Here is a 12,298-nt window from a genome sequence, read left to right as displayed (position 1 = left end):
CACCAGTACCAGAAAATTCGACTCATATTGCCTCCACCTAAAATTTACCGTCACTTGCATGCCACCTAACTCCTTGTGTGAAGGATATTCTAGCATGGTTTTCCTCAAACATGGAATTTCCTGCTACACAACATTTAGAAAGCTTCTTTGAAGATAGTTTGCGTTCTCACGCCTGTGCTTTCTTTGGCAAATCCCACAGTTCACAGGCATTTTCCAAGTGAAAGCTGTAACTGCATGTTTTTGTTTGATTTCATTAACAACTGAGGCTACACGTGTATAAAGGGTTAAGATCCTGCAGTGGCTGCGCGTAAGGCAAAAATTTACGGGAATGTTGTTGCGCTCAGAAGTCAACACTTGAGCCCTTTGAAAGTGAGAAGCTGGCCGTGAGAGGGGCAGAAGTGTTAAGTGGGTAAATCATTCTCCACGTCACTGGGGCCTCCCTGCTTCCTTATCTGTAATTAAGAGGTCACTCCTTAGGATGCCTAAGTCTGTCAGTGGGAGCTTTGAATGCTCACAAAGCCAGTGACTCTTTGATTTTAGCTGTTCGTCAATGATGGGAATGAACCACTAGGAGGCGCAACTGGACAGGGGGACTAAGGGCCTTACCCTAGAAGGGGAAATGTCTACTTCCACAGAGCAGAGTACTCCATGCTCTTTTCTTTTTGACCTTCCTTGTCCTCTGCTTTATTATTAGGCAACATTTAAAATGAGGTTGGAATGAGTCACTTTCCCTTTTGATTTCTAAATGCCAACAGATCTGAGTTACTTCAAGTCACAGCTATGAAATGTCCTCTGGCTAAGCCTGTGTCCTGGCTTTGTCTAACTTAGCTTGGAGTGTTTGTGAGTGTGTGTGTGTGTGTGTGTGTGCATGTGTGTGTGTTAGTGTTGTTGTTGCTGTTGTTGTTGTTGTTTCTTCTCTGTTTCTTAGTATATAATGAATTTGCATGTCTTCCTTGTTTAGGGGCTGTTCTAACTATCTGCTACTCCTGTTTTAGTGTTAAGTATTTCGTAAGGAGCGCAGAGTGCTTGAAACACTTAGTAACAACAACTACAGCACAAACAAGCTATTTCTAAAGACATGAATTAGGAACATTGTCCCGAGTTGTGGAAGCCATGATCCTATCTCTCTGTGGAAGTCAGAAGTCCTTCTTCAGGAGGGTAGCTCAGGCTATCTCTCCTCCTTCTCTTCCATCCCCCACCCTTTGCCTCAGACTGCTGGGCCAGATTCTCAGAGTCCAGCCTGGGCCTCCCTGGGCTACTTTAGACTTGGCACCGAACCAGAGAATGGAGGTTTTCTGTGTGATTCAGAAACTTCTTTTGGGGTGGGGTGGGACTTTCAAGGAGCCCAAAACAATGCCCAAATGGATTTCTCTTCCTTCCTTCCTTCCTTCCTTCCTTCCTTCCTTCCTTCCTTCCTTCCTTCCTTCCTTCCTTCCTTCCTTCCTTCTTTCCTTCCTTCCTTCCTTCCTTCCTTTCCTTTTCAGAGAAAAACTTGACAAGATTCGAGAAGCAATTACAGTCTAAGAATTCAGGGCATGCTGGGATGAGGAGATAGGAGGCCGATTACTGTACCTCATGTCTTCTATGACTTCATCTATCAGCTTCAGCCACACCTCTGCCAACTGGTTTGCAGGAATTTTACCTTGGATCCCTGATTTTACAGCCTCTATATTTGATTGCTGAAGAATTAAGAAAGAGGACAGAGAACTGATAACTCTGCCATTATACTCAAGAAAGTGTTATTTCCAAGGGAGGTTAGAGGGTGGGCATGGGGTCAGGGACATAAAAAGATTTAGTTACAGAAAGCCAGAGGGCTTTGTTTCTCACTCAGTGATATTTACCATAGCTTTGTGCTATTTACCTTTATTCAAAATGCAATCGACACTGATAAGTTTAAGCAATAGCAAAAACCTTATCCTGTCTCTTGACCTTTGGAACTATGTAAATATTTTATGTACTCCAAAAATAAACAGAAAGAAACCATCAGGAATAGGTGAGGGAACCCTCAAAAGGATATACGTGGAAATAGTATGGGCTCAGTTATATTTCAGATGGACAGCTGAACTAACCCATGTAACCTATGAAAATAGTATTTTAGCTATTTCTCCTTAGTTTCAGGGCAAAGGAAATCCAAAAGTATCAAACTTGAATCACTGTGAACTTGCTCACAGTGGCTGATGTGTGGAGTTTAAGTTTGAACAAATGAATGATTACAGTTAGGATAGCAGAAACTGGGATCTCACTGAAGGAAAGATAGACTAAGTCCTTGGTGGTAGATTAAAATTGGAGGTACCATTCTGGCCTTCAATATTTTAACAGATATATAAATAAGTTTATACATATATCTGTGTGTATGTATGTATATGCACATGCATATGAGTGTGACCATGAACTTCTTGGCCACAAGGCCTATAAGCAACAGTATAGTAGCCATGAGCACTCTAGTACCCAGATCTTGTTTTTCAAATGTCACTTCCTATTAAAATGACCACAGCATCTCAGAGAAATGGTTATTTCAGGGCTGGAGTTGGGAAAGTACAAGCTAAGCCCAGAATATGCTGATGTGCTAGAGCTGAGCATCTGCCAACAGAGAGAGGAAGGGAGTGCCTGCTCTCCCTAGCCAAGGTCAGGGAAGTCACTCTCTTTGTCAAGACCAGCCTGAGCTCAGACAACTCGGTCAGTGGAAGAAGAGGATAAGGGGAACCAGGGCATAAACCAAAAAAACAAAACCCTGAAGAATGGCCCCAACATAATTAGAAGGTTGGCTGATTCTCCACCAACTCCCTTGAGGAAGGAAAATGGAAACTAATAAAAAATTATTGTATTTTGGGCTGGAGAGATGGCTCAGCAGTTAAGAGCACTGACTGATCTTCCAGAGGTCCTGAGTTCAATTCCCAGCAACCACATGGTGGCTCACAGCCATATATGTAAGGGGATCTAATGCCCTCTTCTGGTATGTCTGAAGACATCGACAGTGTCTTCAAAAACATAAAATAAATAAATAAATCTAAAAAAGATACTGCATTTCAATTTCAACTTTATTTATTTTTACAAATATTAATTTAAAAATTTTATAAATTAAAATGTACAAATATTTAAATTTAATTTTTTTTCATTTTTTTATTTTATGGGCACAAGTGTTTTGCCAACATGTATGTCTGTGTGCCACACATATGCCTGGTGCTTTTGGAAACCAAAAATTGGGCAACAGATCCCTTGGAATGAGAGCTACAGGTGGTTGTGAGTTCTAGGAAGAGAACCCATGTCCTCTGGAAAGACAGCAAACACTCTTAGTCACAGGACTATCTATCCATTGCCTCCATTCCATCTTTACTAATCGGGAAATCACACTAAAGTCCAGTCATCCTTCTATATTGGTGCGCCCACTCCCGAGACGTGGAGGCCTCTTATTCGTAAGGATGTTTGGTCTGTGTTGCTCCCTGGGGTTATCAGCCAAATGAAACCAAGTGATGGATTGAAGCTGCAGGTTCCATTGAGCCTCCACACTCTGATCACTCACTGCCTGTGAGGTTCTTTCTTCTGACCGCTGTCTTCTCAGCTCTGCGGTCATCAGTGATTTCAAGTTCCCTCATGCAACCACATCCCTCGCCATAGGCCGAAACCAGACTATGGCTTTGGAACCTACTAAGGACCTGGCACATGCCTTGTTGCTATTCTTGAGGGCATCAGCCAGGACATTCACATGCACCATGTTGGTGGTATAGAAAGATGGTTTTATATATCTATATCTATATCTACATCTACATCTACATCTATATCTATCTGTCTGTCTGTCTGTCTATCTATCTATCTATCTATCTATCTATCTATATCTGTATCTGTTTCTATATCTATACCTATCTATCTATCTATCTATCTATCTATCTATATATCTATATCTATATATCTATATCTATATCTATATCTATATCTATATATATATATATATATCTATATATATATATATATATATATATATATATATATATATATCTTTGATATAAAGCAGCCTGCATATCAAAAAGCAATATTTTCAGTTTGCTATAGAGTTTTTCATCAGATATTTCCTCATATATCTTGGTCTAACATTTATAAAATACTGTAAACTGAAACAATATTGTTATTAACTTATTTTAATCACATATTAATGAGGTTAATGTGATATTTCCATACATATGAGATGGATTGATTATGTCCAAACACTCCTTCCCCACCTACCCACCTGCACTCTAAATTAATATTAATGCTCGGTGGGTTTTATAGAAATAGCTTAGTATCTTACATTAAGTAGACGTGTCTCAAACGTGGCCCTTTCTCCTCACTCTTGTAGCCTACCAGTGTCAAGAAGACAATCATGTCTGTTCTTAAGCAGGTCTACCAGAGAAACGCCCCCCAACCTCCTCCAGGCTTCAGAAAAGGAGTGTTCCCCCAGTCTGAAGCAAGAGCAGAGACTGGTGGGCCTTCCCATAGCAGAAATTATCTCTGTAATAGAGCAAAGTCATACAAATTGCAAACCAGGGTATTGGAACAAGGTGCCCTTTATATGCAAATCATGTTGACACCAGTTCCCTTTCCTCTGCCCTGTGGCATCCTCCCTTCTTTCTCAATCAGAAAGCAAGCACTCACATAAACCTAAGATAGACTTCCTTGTGGTGGGTGTGGCTGTACCACTGGAATTCTGGTGAATGGAAAGTGAGCAGAAATCTGGGTTTTTCCTAAAGAGAGACTCTTGTCACATTCTCGGTTTTTTTCCTCCTCTTATGCTGGAGGGTGGGTGTCCTGGTGAGGCTGTGTCTATGGGATGGACGGAGGTAACTCCTTAGTAAAGGGTAGAATGGCCAAGGGGAAAGCACAGGCACGGGTACCATTTCCCTCCGTTGTTGGTAATCTGCTCTACTGTTGACCACTGTGTGTTGGAGACCTGGTGCTACAGTTGCCAAGGGTGTGTATTACCCCATGCTTACCTTACTGTCTGCTAAAAGGAAATGCTGGACAGATAACTCACCAGCCGTTCTGCCATGACTAGGAGAGTATTCACTGCGTCCAGGCGGTGACTAATATCCTCCCAGTAGGAAGTCAGGGTGACGATTTGGCTTTGTGTGGGCCCAAGATAAGTAGTAATAGTAGTTCCCTGATATGGAGAGTCAGGAGTCAGAAAACAGGGACGCTTGAAGTGGACAACATATTTGTTACATAGATGTGCTGATGGAGCTACTCATTAATGAATGGCCTGGAGAATGGTCTTGGCTAAGGTTTGTTTGTTGTTTGGGGAGCTGGAAATTAAACCCAAGGCCTCATACAAGCTAGGACAGTTCTCTACTGCTGAGCCTCACCCGGGGAACTATTCTGACTCATCAGTTTTAATCAGGCAAGCAACAGAGGAATAGATGGTCCATTCATCTGTTTAGCAAATTGTTCTAAAACGCCAGCAAACCGAGGGCAACCGGATCAGGATCTGTCTGTGGCTCAGGACCATACAGCTGAACACGGGTGACAGTTACATCATATGGCGTGGTAGAGCAGAGAGCACTGGGGGTTAGACTCACTTTCTCTGTGTGAAAACTGTTCTTTTAAATTATTGCTCTAGCTGGAAGAGCAACACCACCCCATCCCCTGTTCTTTGCAAACATCGGCTGCTGGCACGGGCTTGGCATTACTCAAGAGACTTTCTGCAATTAAGACTAAACCCTTGACACTTACTAGGGCTTTTTATGTTTTAAGTCAGCATGGACAAAAAAAAAAAAAATTTAGGTAAAAATATAGCAATTCTGTTGGACTGTTTATGTGCATAGAGCCGGATACACACACACAATTAAAAAGAAAAAAAAATCTTCTAAAAGAGAACTAGGTGATAGAACTGGGAAACTACTAGTAAGAAACAAAAGCCTGGCTTTTCCAGTGTCTGAGCCAGAGTGCGACCATTGTCAACTGCGGAATCTAAAGGGGATTTGCACTTGGTGGGGTACAGCTGCTTGAGGGAGTGTGGTATATACTGGGGTCATCACCTTGGGATTTCATGAACTCTGGTGTCCAGCCTGGGACACTGGCCCATGGGTGTAACGACTCTTGTGGGTACCTAACGTCCAATGCTCTTTGTTACATTATCTAATGAGATGCTGGGGATAATAGCCATCAGAACTAAATATAGCGTGTGCCTCTTGTCCTGAGATGGACCCTATGTAAGCATGAACAGGAGAGAACTTCACACCACTCTTACCATCAAACACTGCGTGGCTATATTGAGTTGTTGATGCCAAAGGTTTACAGGTTGCATCAAACTTGTTGCCATAGTTCCCGATGTTGACTTTGAACTTCTTTATTTTAAATCCTTAGAAAATTCAAATTTAAGCTTCTGAATCTCCAGCATTCTTGAATCATGTATAATTCAGGGAACTTCACTGCAAGGATGGCTCAGTAGCATCAGGCCCCTGATAAATGGCCTTAGTGTCCCCAGCAAGTCCAGTACCAGAGCAGAAGGCTAAGATAGGAAGCTTATAAACTCAAATATCCAGACTAAAGCTGCACCAGGTAATTGGTGTGAGTAGCTGGCACAATCTCCTGCTAGTATTTCTTCCTTATCACGATGGAATGTACTCTCAACTCTAAGCCAAAATTAACCCCTCTTTTTTAAAGTTGATTTTCTCCAGTATCTCATCACAGCAATAGAAACAAACAAACAAAACACCTAAAACCCAATACAGGATCCAGAAAGAAGGTTTGTGATTGGTCCAAAGGGAACCAAGAAACTGCATGGGGTATTCGCTGAGTGGGGAAGACGATGTATCTGGCTGAATTTGTGCTGCACAGACATGCAAGTCAAGATTCCATCAGGAACCCCGGGATGTTCTCATGCAATGCCTGCACAGTTGCCCACAGAAGGCTTCCCAGGCTCCTCCCGCTGGGACACCTGACCTCTGGAAAGAAGTTTGGGCTTCTTGCAATCACCACAATTAGCCAAGACTGGCATACACTGTCAGACAAAGATGGACCCCACTTTGGACCACTTTACAAGTCCGAGCGCCATGAGGAGCTCCACTACCGTCTGCTCACTTGCCCCAGAGTCCGGCTTCTTTAGATGAGGTAACTGAGAGCTTTGCCAGGACTCAATCCTTTCCTACTTGCCCTGTGACCTCAGGGTAAGGAGAGGTAGAAACATAAACATGATTTAGAGACACTGGGTTCTTCAGCTTTGGTTCTGGGATCTCTCTGTGTAGCAAATCTTTAGGGCAAAACTGCTTACTATCAAGGAAAGCTAAATTATAGACATGTAAAGGCCTAGAATCAGGATGAGGAAGGAATGTTTCGAGCAAGTCTGATCTTTGCTGGTAAGCAGCTGCAAGGTGGACATACTTTGACTACAACATTTAAAAATAGCCTACCTCTCCTTCTCCTTGTGTTGAGACTTTGTGGAAGTGTTAGGAAAAGAAGAAGTCTTACACCACCCCCAAGAAGTGTAAACAGAAGAGGGGGTGGGGTAAGCTGTCTGTCCTGAAATGCTATAAGATAAACAAAAATGGTGAAATTAATCACCTTTATTTAAAAATGCCCTTTGGATATACATGTTCTGAAGCTTATAGTCAGCCACTTGGACAGACATTACTGCAGCAAGTGTTTATTGTCTGACTTGTTGCTTCAGCAAAATAAGACAATACAACAAGTAACTGTGTATGGGTTAATAAAAAAGCAGGAAGTGCAAAGCAAAAACGGAAAACAGACCAGAGAATGACAATGAAAAAAGAGAAAACTACGGCAGAGGCCCACAAAGGCAGTAGGTGCTCGAATAATGCTGCCTTTAAAACCTTTGGTCTTCTTTTCTCTGCCTGGAGCCTTCTATGGAAGCACTAGGCTGGACCTGCGGCTGTCCCCTGGTGAGATCCATCCATCAGGCCCACCCAGAACCAGGCCAGTTCTGCTCCAGGGAGTGGGTCACTCTTGACTCTGACAAACAAGTTCCCTTTCCACTGCGGTCTCAGAGCTCTCCCCAAACACACAGCCTTTGTAGGACAATGACCAGGATCACGTTCTAGGCTGAGCTGAGCATAGATGTCCATTTCACTCTGCCCCAGATCCCGCTGTGCCATGGCTGGGGTGCGCTTAGGCCCCAAGTTTCTCTCTTGCCTTTGAACTGCTAGTTGGTTGGGTTTTTTGTTTGTTTGTGGTTTTTGTTTTGTTTTGTTTTGTTTTTGTCTTTTTTTGGTTTTTGTTTTTTGGCTTACTCTTTTGGGTTGTTTGTTTCCCCCCCCCCCCCGCCCCCATTTTTTTTTAATTAAGTGTGTGGTATAAGTTATTTCACTATCTGTGTATAATTATTTGTTACGAAGAGAACATATTCTGTTTTTTGTTCTGGCTAATGGCAGGCTGTTCTTTGTTGGCCACTGCTGGCGGATGCAGTGGCTCATATACATCCTTGGTACTTTTCATTTTTGGCCTTCAGTTTTTAAGCAAATGAAGGAAACGGGCCTTCTTGTCTCTTGGCGCTCAGCAGATCTCTCACCCACTCCCGTTCTCCTTCTTTCATTACGGTTGTTCAGTGTGAACAGAAGAGGCCTGGATGTAATTGCATGCTGATGACAACTAAACCCCCAAATCAACAAATAAACAAAAGCCCACAGAATATTATAATAGCTAGAGGGTCATCATGGCATTTCTCCATAACCCTTAGATCCAAATGATTTATTTATTTATTTACTTATTTATCTATTTGTTTATTTTTTTTTCGAGACAGGGTTTCTCTGTGTAGCCCTGGCTCTCCTGGAACTCCGTCTGTAGACCAGGCTGGCCTTGAACTCAGAAATCTGCCTGCCTCTGCCTCCCAAGCAGATGACATATTTAAAACTCAGGTACAGTCTATGACTGCTCAGGCTCATTGTCACCAAGCAGTCAGCCACCTTCTTCAGCTTTCCTTGAAGGTCCACAGGACACATGTAGCTCTCCTCCTGGGCAATCCTGCACTAAGCAGTACATGGGGATGTCCCACTTTCCCACCTGCCTGCTCCTCTTTTTATCTCTCTCCTAACTTATCTTCACCATGTGGTAAAAATCTTTATAGGGTTGAAAATGTTGTGAAGTGGACATAAAGACTCTAGCCATGGCCGTAGTGCAGGAAGTGGGGGTCCATTTCTTTGAGCTCCATGTCTGCTGTAAAAACCAGCAGGAAATGGGTTTGCCCTGTGTCTCTCAGCATGAACTCATGGAATCCAAATAAAGAGGCTCTCCCGAAGAGCCAACAAAGAGCCTGCTCTATAGGATTTAGCTTGACAAGTCAGCATGAGATGCCCAGGCATTTGGTTACTCTTAATCCTTTTGGCTAGTAAACTGGTATAATTATATCTTAATCCACCTGGGCATCCATAACAGAAATACCATACCATAATCTGTATAACAAATAAATGGTGACTATGTATTTGTCTCAGTTCTGGAGAACTGATATATTAGATATCTAATAAAGGACCTTCTCTTGGCCTTTGTTCTCAATATGTCTTCATGCGGTAGGAGTAAAGCTCATCTCCAGGGCATTATTTCTAAGGTGACTAATGCCCTTTTGAGGCTAGCGCTTTCCTCCTCTGATCACCACTGGAATGCGCTAATTCCTAACTCATTTACTCAGGAAGTTAGATTTGAACACATGACTTTAGGGGTGACAAAAATGCTCAGGTCCATCAGCACTGCTTCAGCTACCAGCCTGACCTAATCATCCTGGTGGCAGTCCATGAACAAGGCCTTGGAGGGTGGGGGAGGGGAGAATCTCTGCTGCAGTAAGTGGATATTCTTCCTGTTGGTCATCCTGAAAGGGGTCAGACTTTAAACTGTCAGACATTAGTTGACTTCAAGGAAGAAAACTGCACTGGCTCAGCAGAGAACTCTTGAGAGCTGGACCTGAGAGGGGAGATAAGAATGTGCCCAAGGCGCTGACTGGGCCAAGCTTTAAGAAGGCAGGTTGGAAATGGACTGGAAGGCTGATAAACAGAGACTGAGAGAGCTGCCCCAGGTCACGGCTCTGACAGCAGCCACTTCATGTCAGCTGTCCTGCTGTTTACTTGGCTCAGAGCTGACATCTTTTCTAAAGTTGCTGCTTGGTTTCTCTATAACATGGGAAAATGAGAGAAATGTTCAGTTCTCCCAATGGAGGGTGCAGCACCCTGAGGGAGTTGGTGGCCCGGGGCAATCTAGAACAAGCCAGGAGAGACCTGGGCAGAGGAGTGTCTGAGAGTCAGCTGCTCTGCCAAACAGCTCAGATTTGTGTGTCCCAAGAACATTGACCTGAGAGTCTCAGGAAGAGAGAGGTGAACTTAGAAGACTTTCTGGCTTGAAGGAAAAAGGGACTTAAAGCCATTGTAAGGTCAGCAGGAAGCAGACATGCCCTTATTGCTATGAAACCTGAGATGTAGCAGCTGCCTGTGAAAGTAGAAATGGGGTAACTCTGGTACCTAAGCTGTCCAGGGGAAGAGCTCCTCCTCACAACTTCTCCACCTAAGGGCACTGTTTGGGTACTCTGTCCTTATAAACATATATGTGGTGGCCAGTCTTTATCTCAAGAATGACTGGATTAACAAACCGAGATTAGTCATGCCTATAGGTATTTCTCGGTGTTTCCAGAGACATGGAGTCTTGGATATAATTAATGGATTATCCTTTGCTGAATTTATATCATGATTGCACTGTCAGGAGTTGGTGACAGTAAGAGGTACAGGACCCAAGTCACAAGGGAGTGTAAGATACTGCCATCTTTTTCTGTTCCCTCTCTCTGTTGCGTATCCACAATGAAGAAGCTCCTCAGTCACACATGCCTTTCATAATCCTGTTCTATCTGGTTTACATGGGACTATACAACCATGAACGAAACCTTCAGAAACAGTGAGCCAAAATTAATCCTTCTACTTGGAAGTTGTCTATTCTTCAATTTTGGTCAGACTACCAAAGACTAATATACCAATTAACATCGCAGTAGCTGAAGCAAACCTCATTATCTTCATAGGGCTGTCATGGATATATCAAGGGAATGTTGGAATGATTTTCTCTGCTGCAGATCTTTCTTCAACTCTCCCACAGATGACTCTTAGTCTCTCCAATCCCTTCCATCCTGTGCTATGTTCACCCTGACATTTACCTCAACAACCAGAAGGTCATCATTTGAAATGGGCTCAAGCTTCTTTTCTGGTGGTTTCTTTTCAAGGAACATGTTCAGTTCAACCAAGATTCTGCCTCTGTAGGCCACCCCTTCTCCCTAAAAAAGCAAGAACACAAAATTATTCCCATAGACAGGGACCACAGCTAAAGTTTATGTATCAGATCAGGCTAACACTACTTTAACAAACAAACAAGTCTTTAATATCTAAAGGAAGAGTCATTAACTTTCAGATGGATTCCAAATGATGCCATGAGATGCAACGGTAGAAAAGGAAAAGGGTCTTAGCTTGACCAACGCTGGAGGCTTTGAAGCCGTCGTACTCTGGACCTGGATGCCGTCTCTGAAGCAGGGCAGTGGAGGAGAACAGGCTCCAAGTCTCCTCCATCTCAGGTCATCGGGAACAACCCTGCATTTTTGTCTATTTATGAACGTGGATCCCTTTCTCCTCTTCTCATAATAAAGAAACTGTCGTGTGGCTACCAGACAAGTCCCAGACTCTTCAGGAAGCAAAAGACCAAGATGCCCTTGGTGTGCTAAAATATGGAAGTCAAAAGTAGATACTCCTCCCATCCTACTCAATAGTGGTTGCCCATAGAATCTTCTGGAGAGAAACAGAAGGCTCTCAAGTCCTCGTCTGTCTTCACTGTCCCCTAGCCACAGCTTTCTATCATATTTTTTTTTTTTTGAGCACCGGGAGTGGGGGTGCGGCAGAAATGACCAAGAGACATTTAACTTCTACTGCAGTCAAAAGAGACTTACCCATCTGTGAGACGGTGCTCAAGCACAGCTCAGGGTCTCCACAGTCATGTCATCGTAGATCTGGAATATGCATTAGAGAAGGAGACCAGCATTGGTCATCTGCTTTGTTGATGTTTTCCATTAATGTGAAGTTGAGTGGACGGTTGTGGGATTTCACTTACCCCACTGTATAACTCAGTCACCAGGATCCTTCTCTCTCTCTCTCTCTCTCTCTCTCTCTCTCTCTCTCTCTCTCTCTCTCTCTCTCTCTCTCTCTCTCTCTCTCTTTCATATAGGATCTTGTTATGTAGCTCTGGCTGACCGAGAACTCACTGTATAGACCAGGCTGCCTTCAAGGTCACAGAGATCTACATGCCTCCTCCTCCTGAGTGCTGAGATTAAAGGTGCCTGGTCTTCTGATCCTTTTTGTAG

General features: G+C 43.2%; 1 protein-coding gene across 1 annotated transcript in view; it reads right to left on the bottom strand.

Annotated features, from left to right (window-relative positions):
- LOC127688023 (myoferlin-like) overlaps window positions 1-12,298 on the bottom strand; it is a 78,367-nt gene that overhangs the window by 51,673 nt on the left and 14,396 nt on the right. The window contains 5 exon segments of the mRNA XM_052186767.1: window positions 1,573-1,679; window positions 5,006-5,089; window positions 5,091-5,131; window positions 6,218-6,314; window positions 11,108-11,224. Coding sequence (XP_052042727.1) covers window positions 1,573-1,679; window positions 5,006-5,089; window positions 5,091-5,131; window positions 6,218-6,314; window positions 11,108-11,224 — 446 coding nt within the window.

Source organism: Apodemus sylvaticus, chromosome 6 (genome assembly GCF_947179515.1).
Source record: "Apodemus sylvaticus chromosome 6, mApoSyl1.1, whole genome shotgun sequence".
NCBI lineage: Eukaryota > Metazoa > Chordata > Mammalia > Rodentia > Muridae > Apodemus > Apodemus sylvaticus.
The sequence above is the reverse complement of the archived record's forward strand: the minus strand, read 5'-3'. Positions and strand labels throughout refer to the sequence as shown.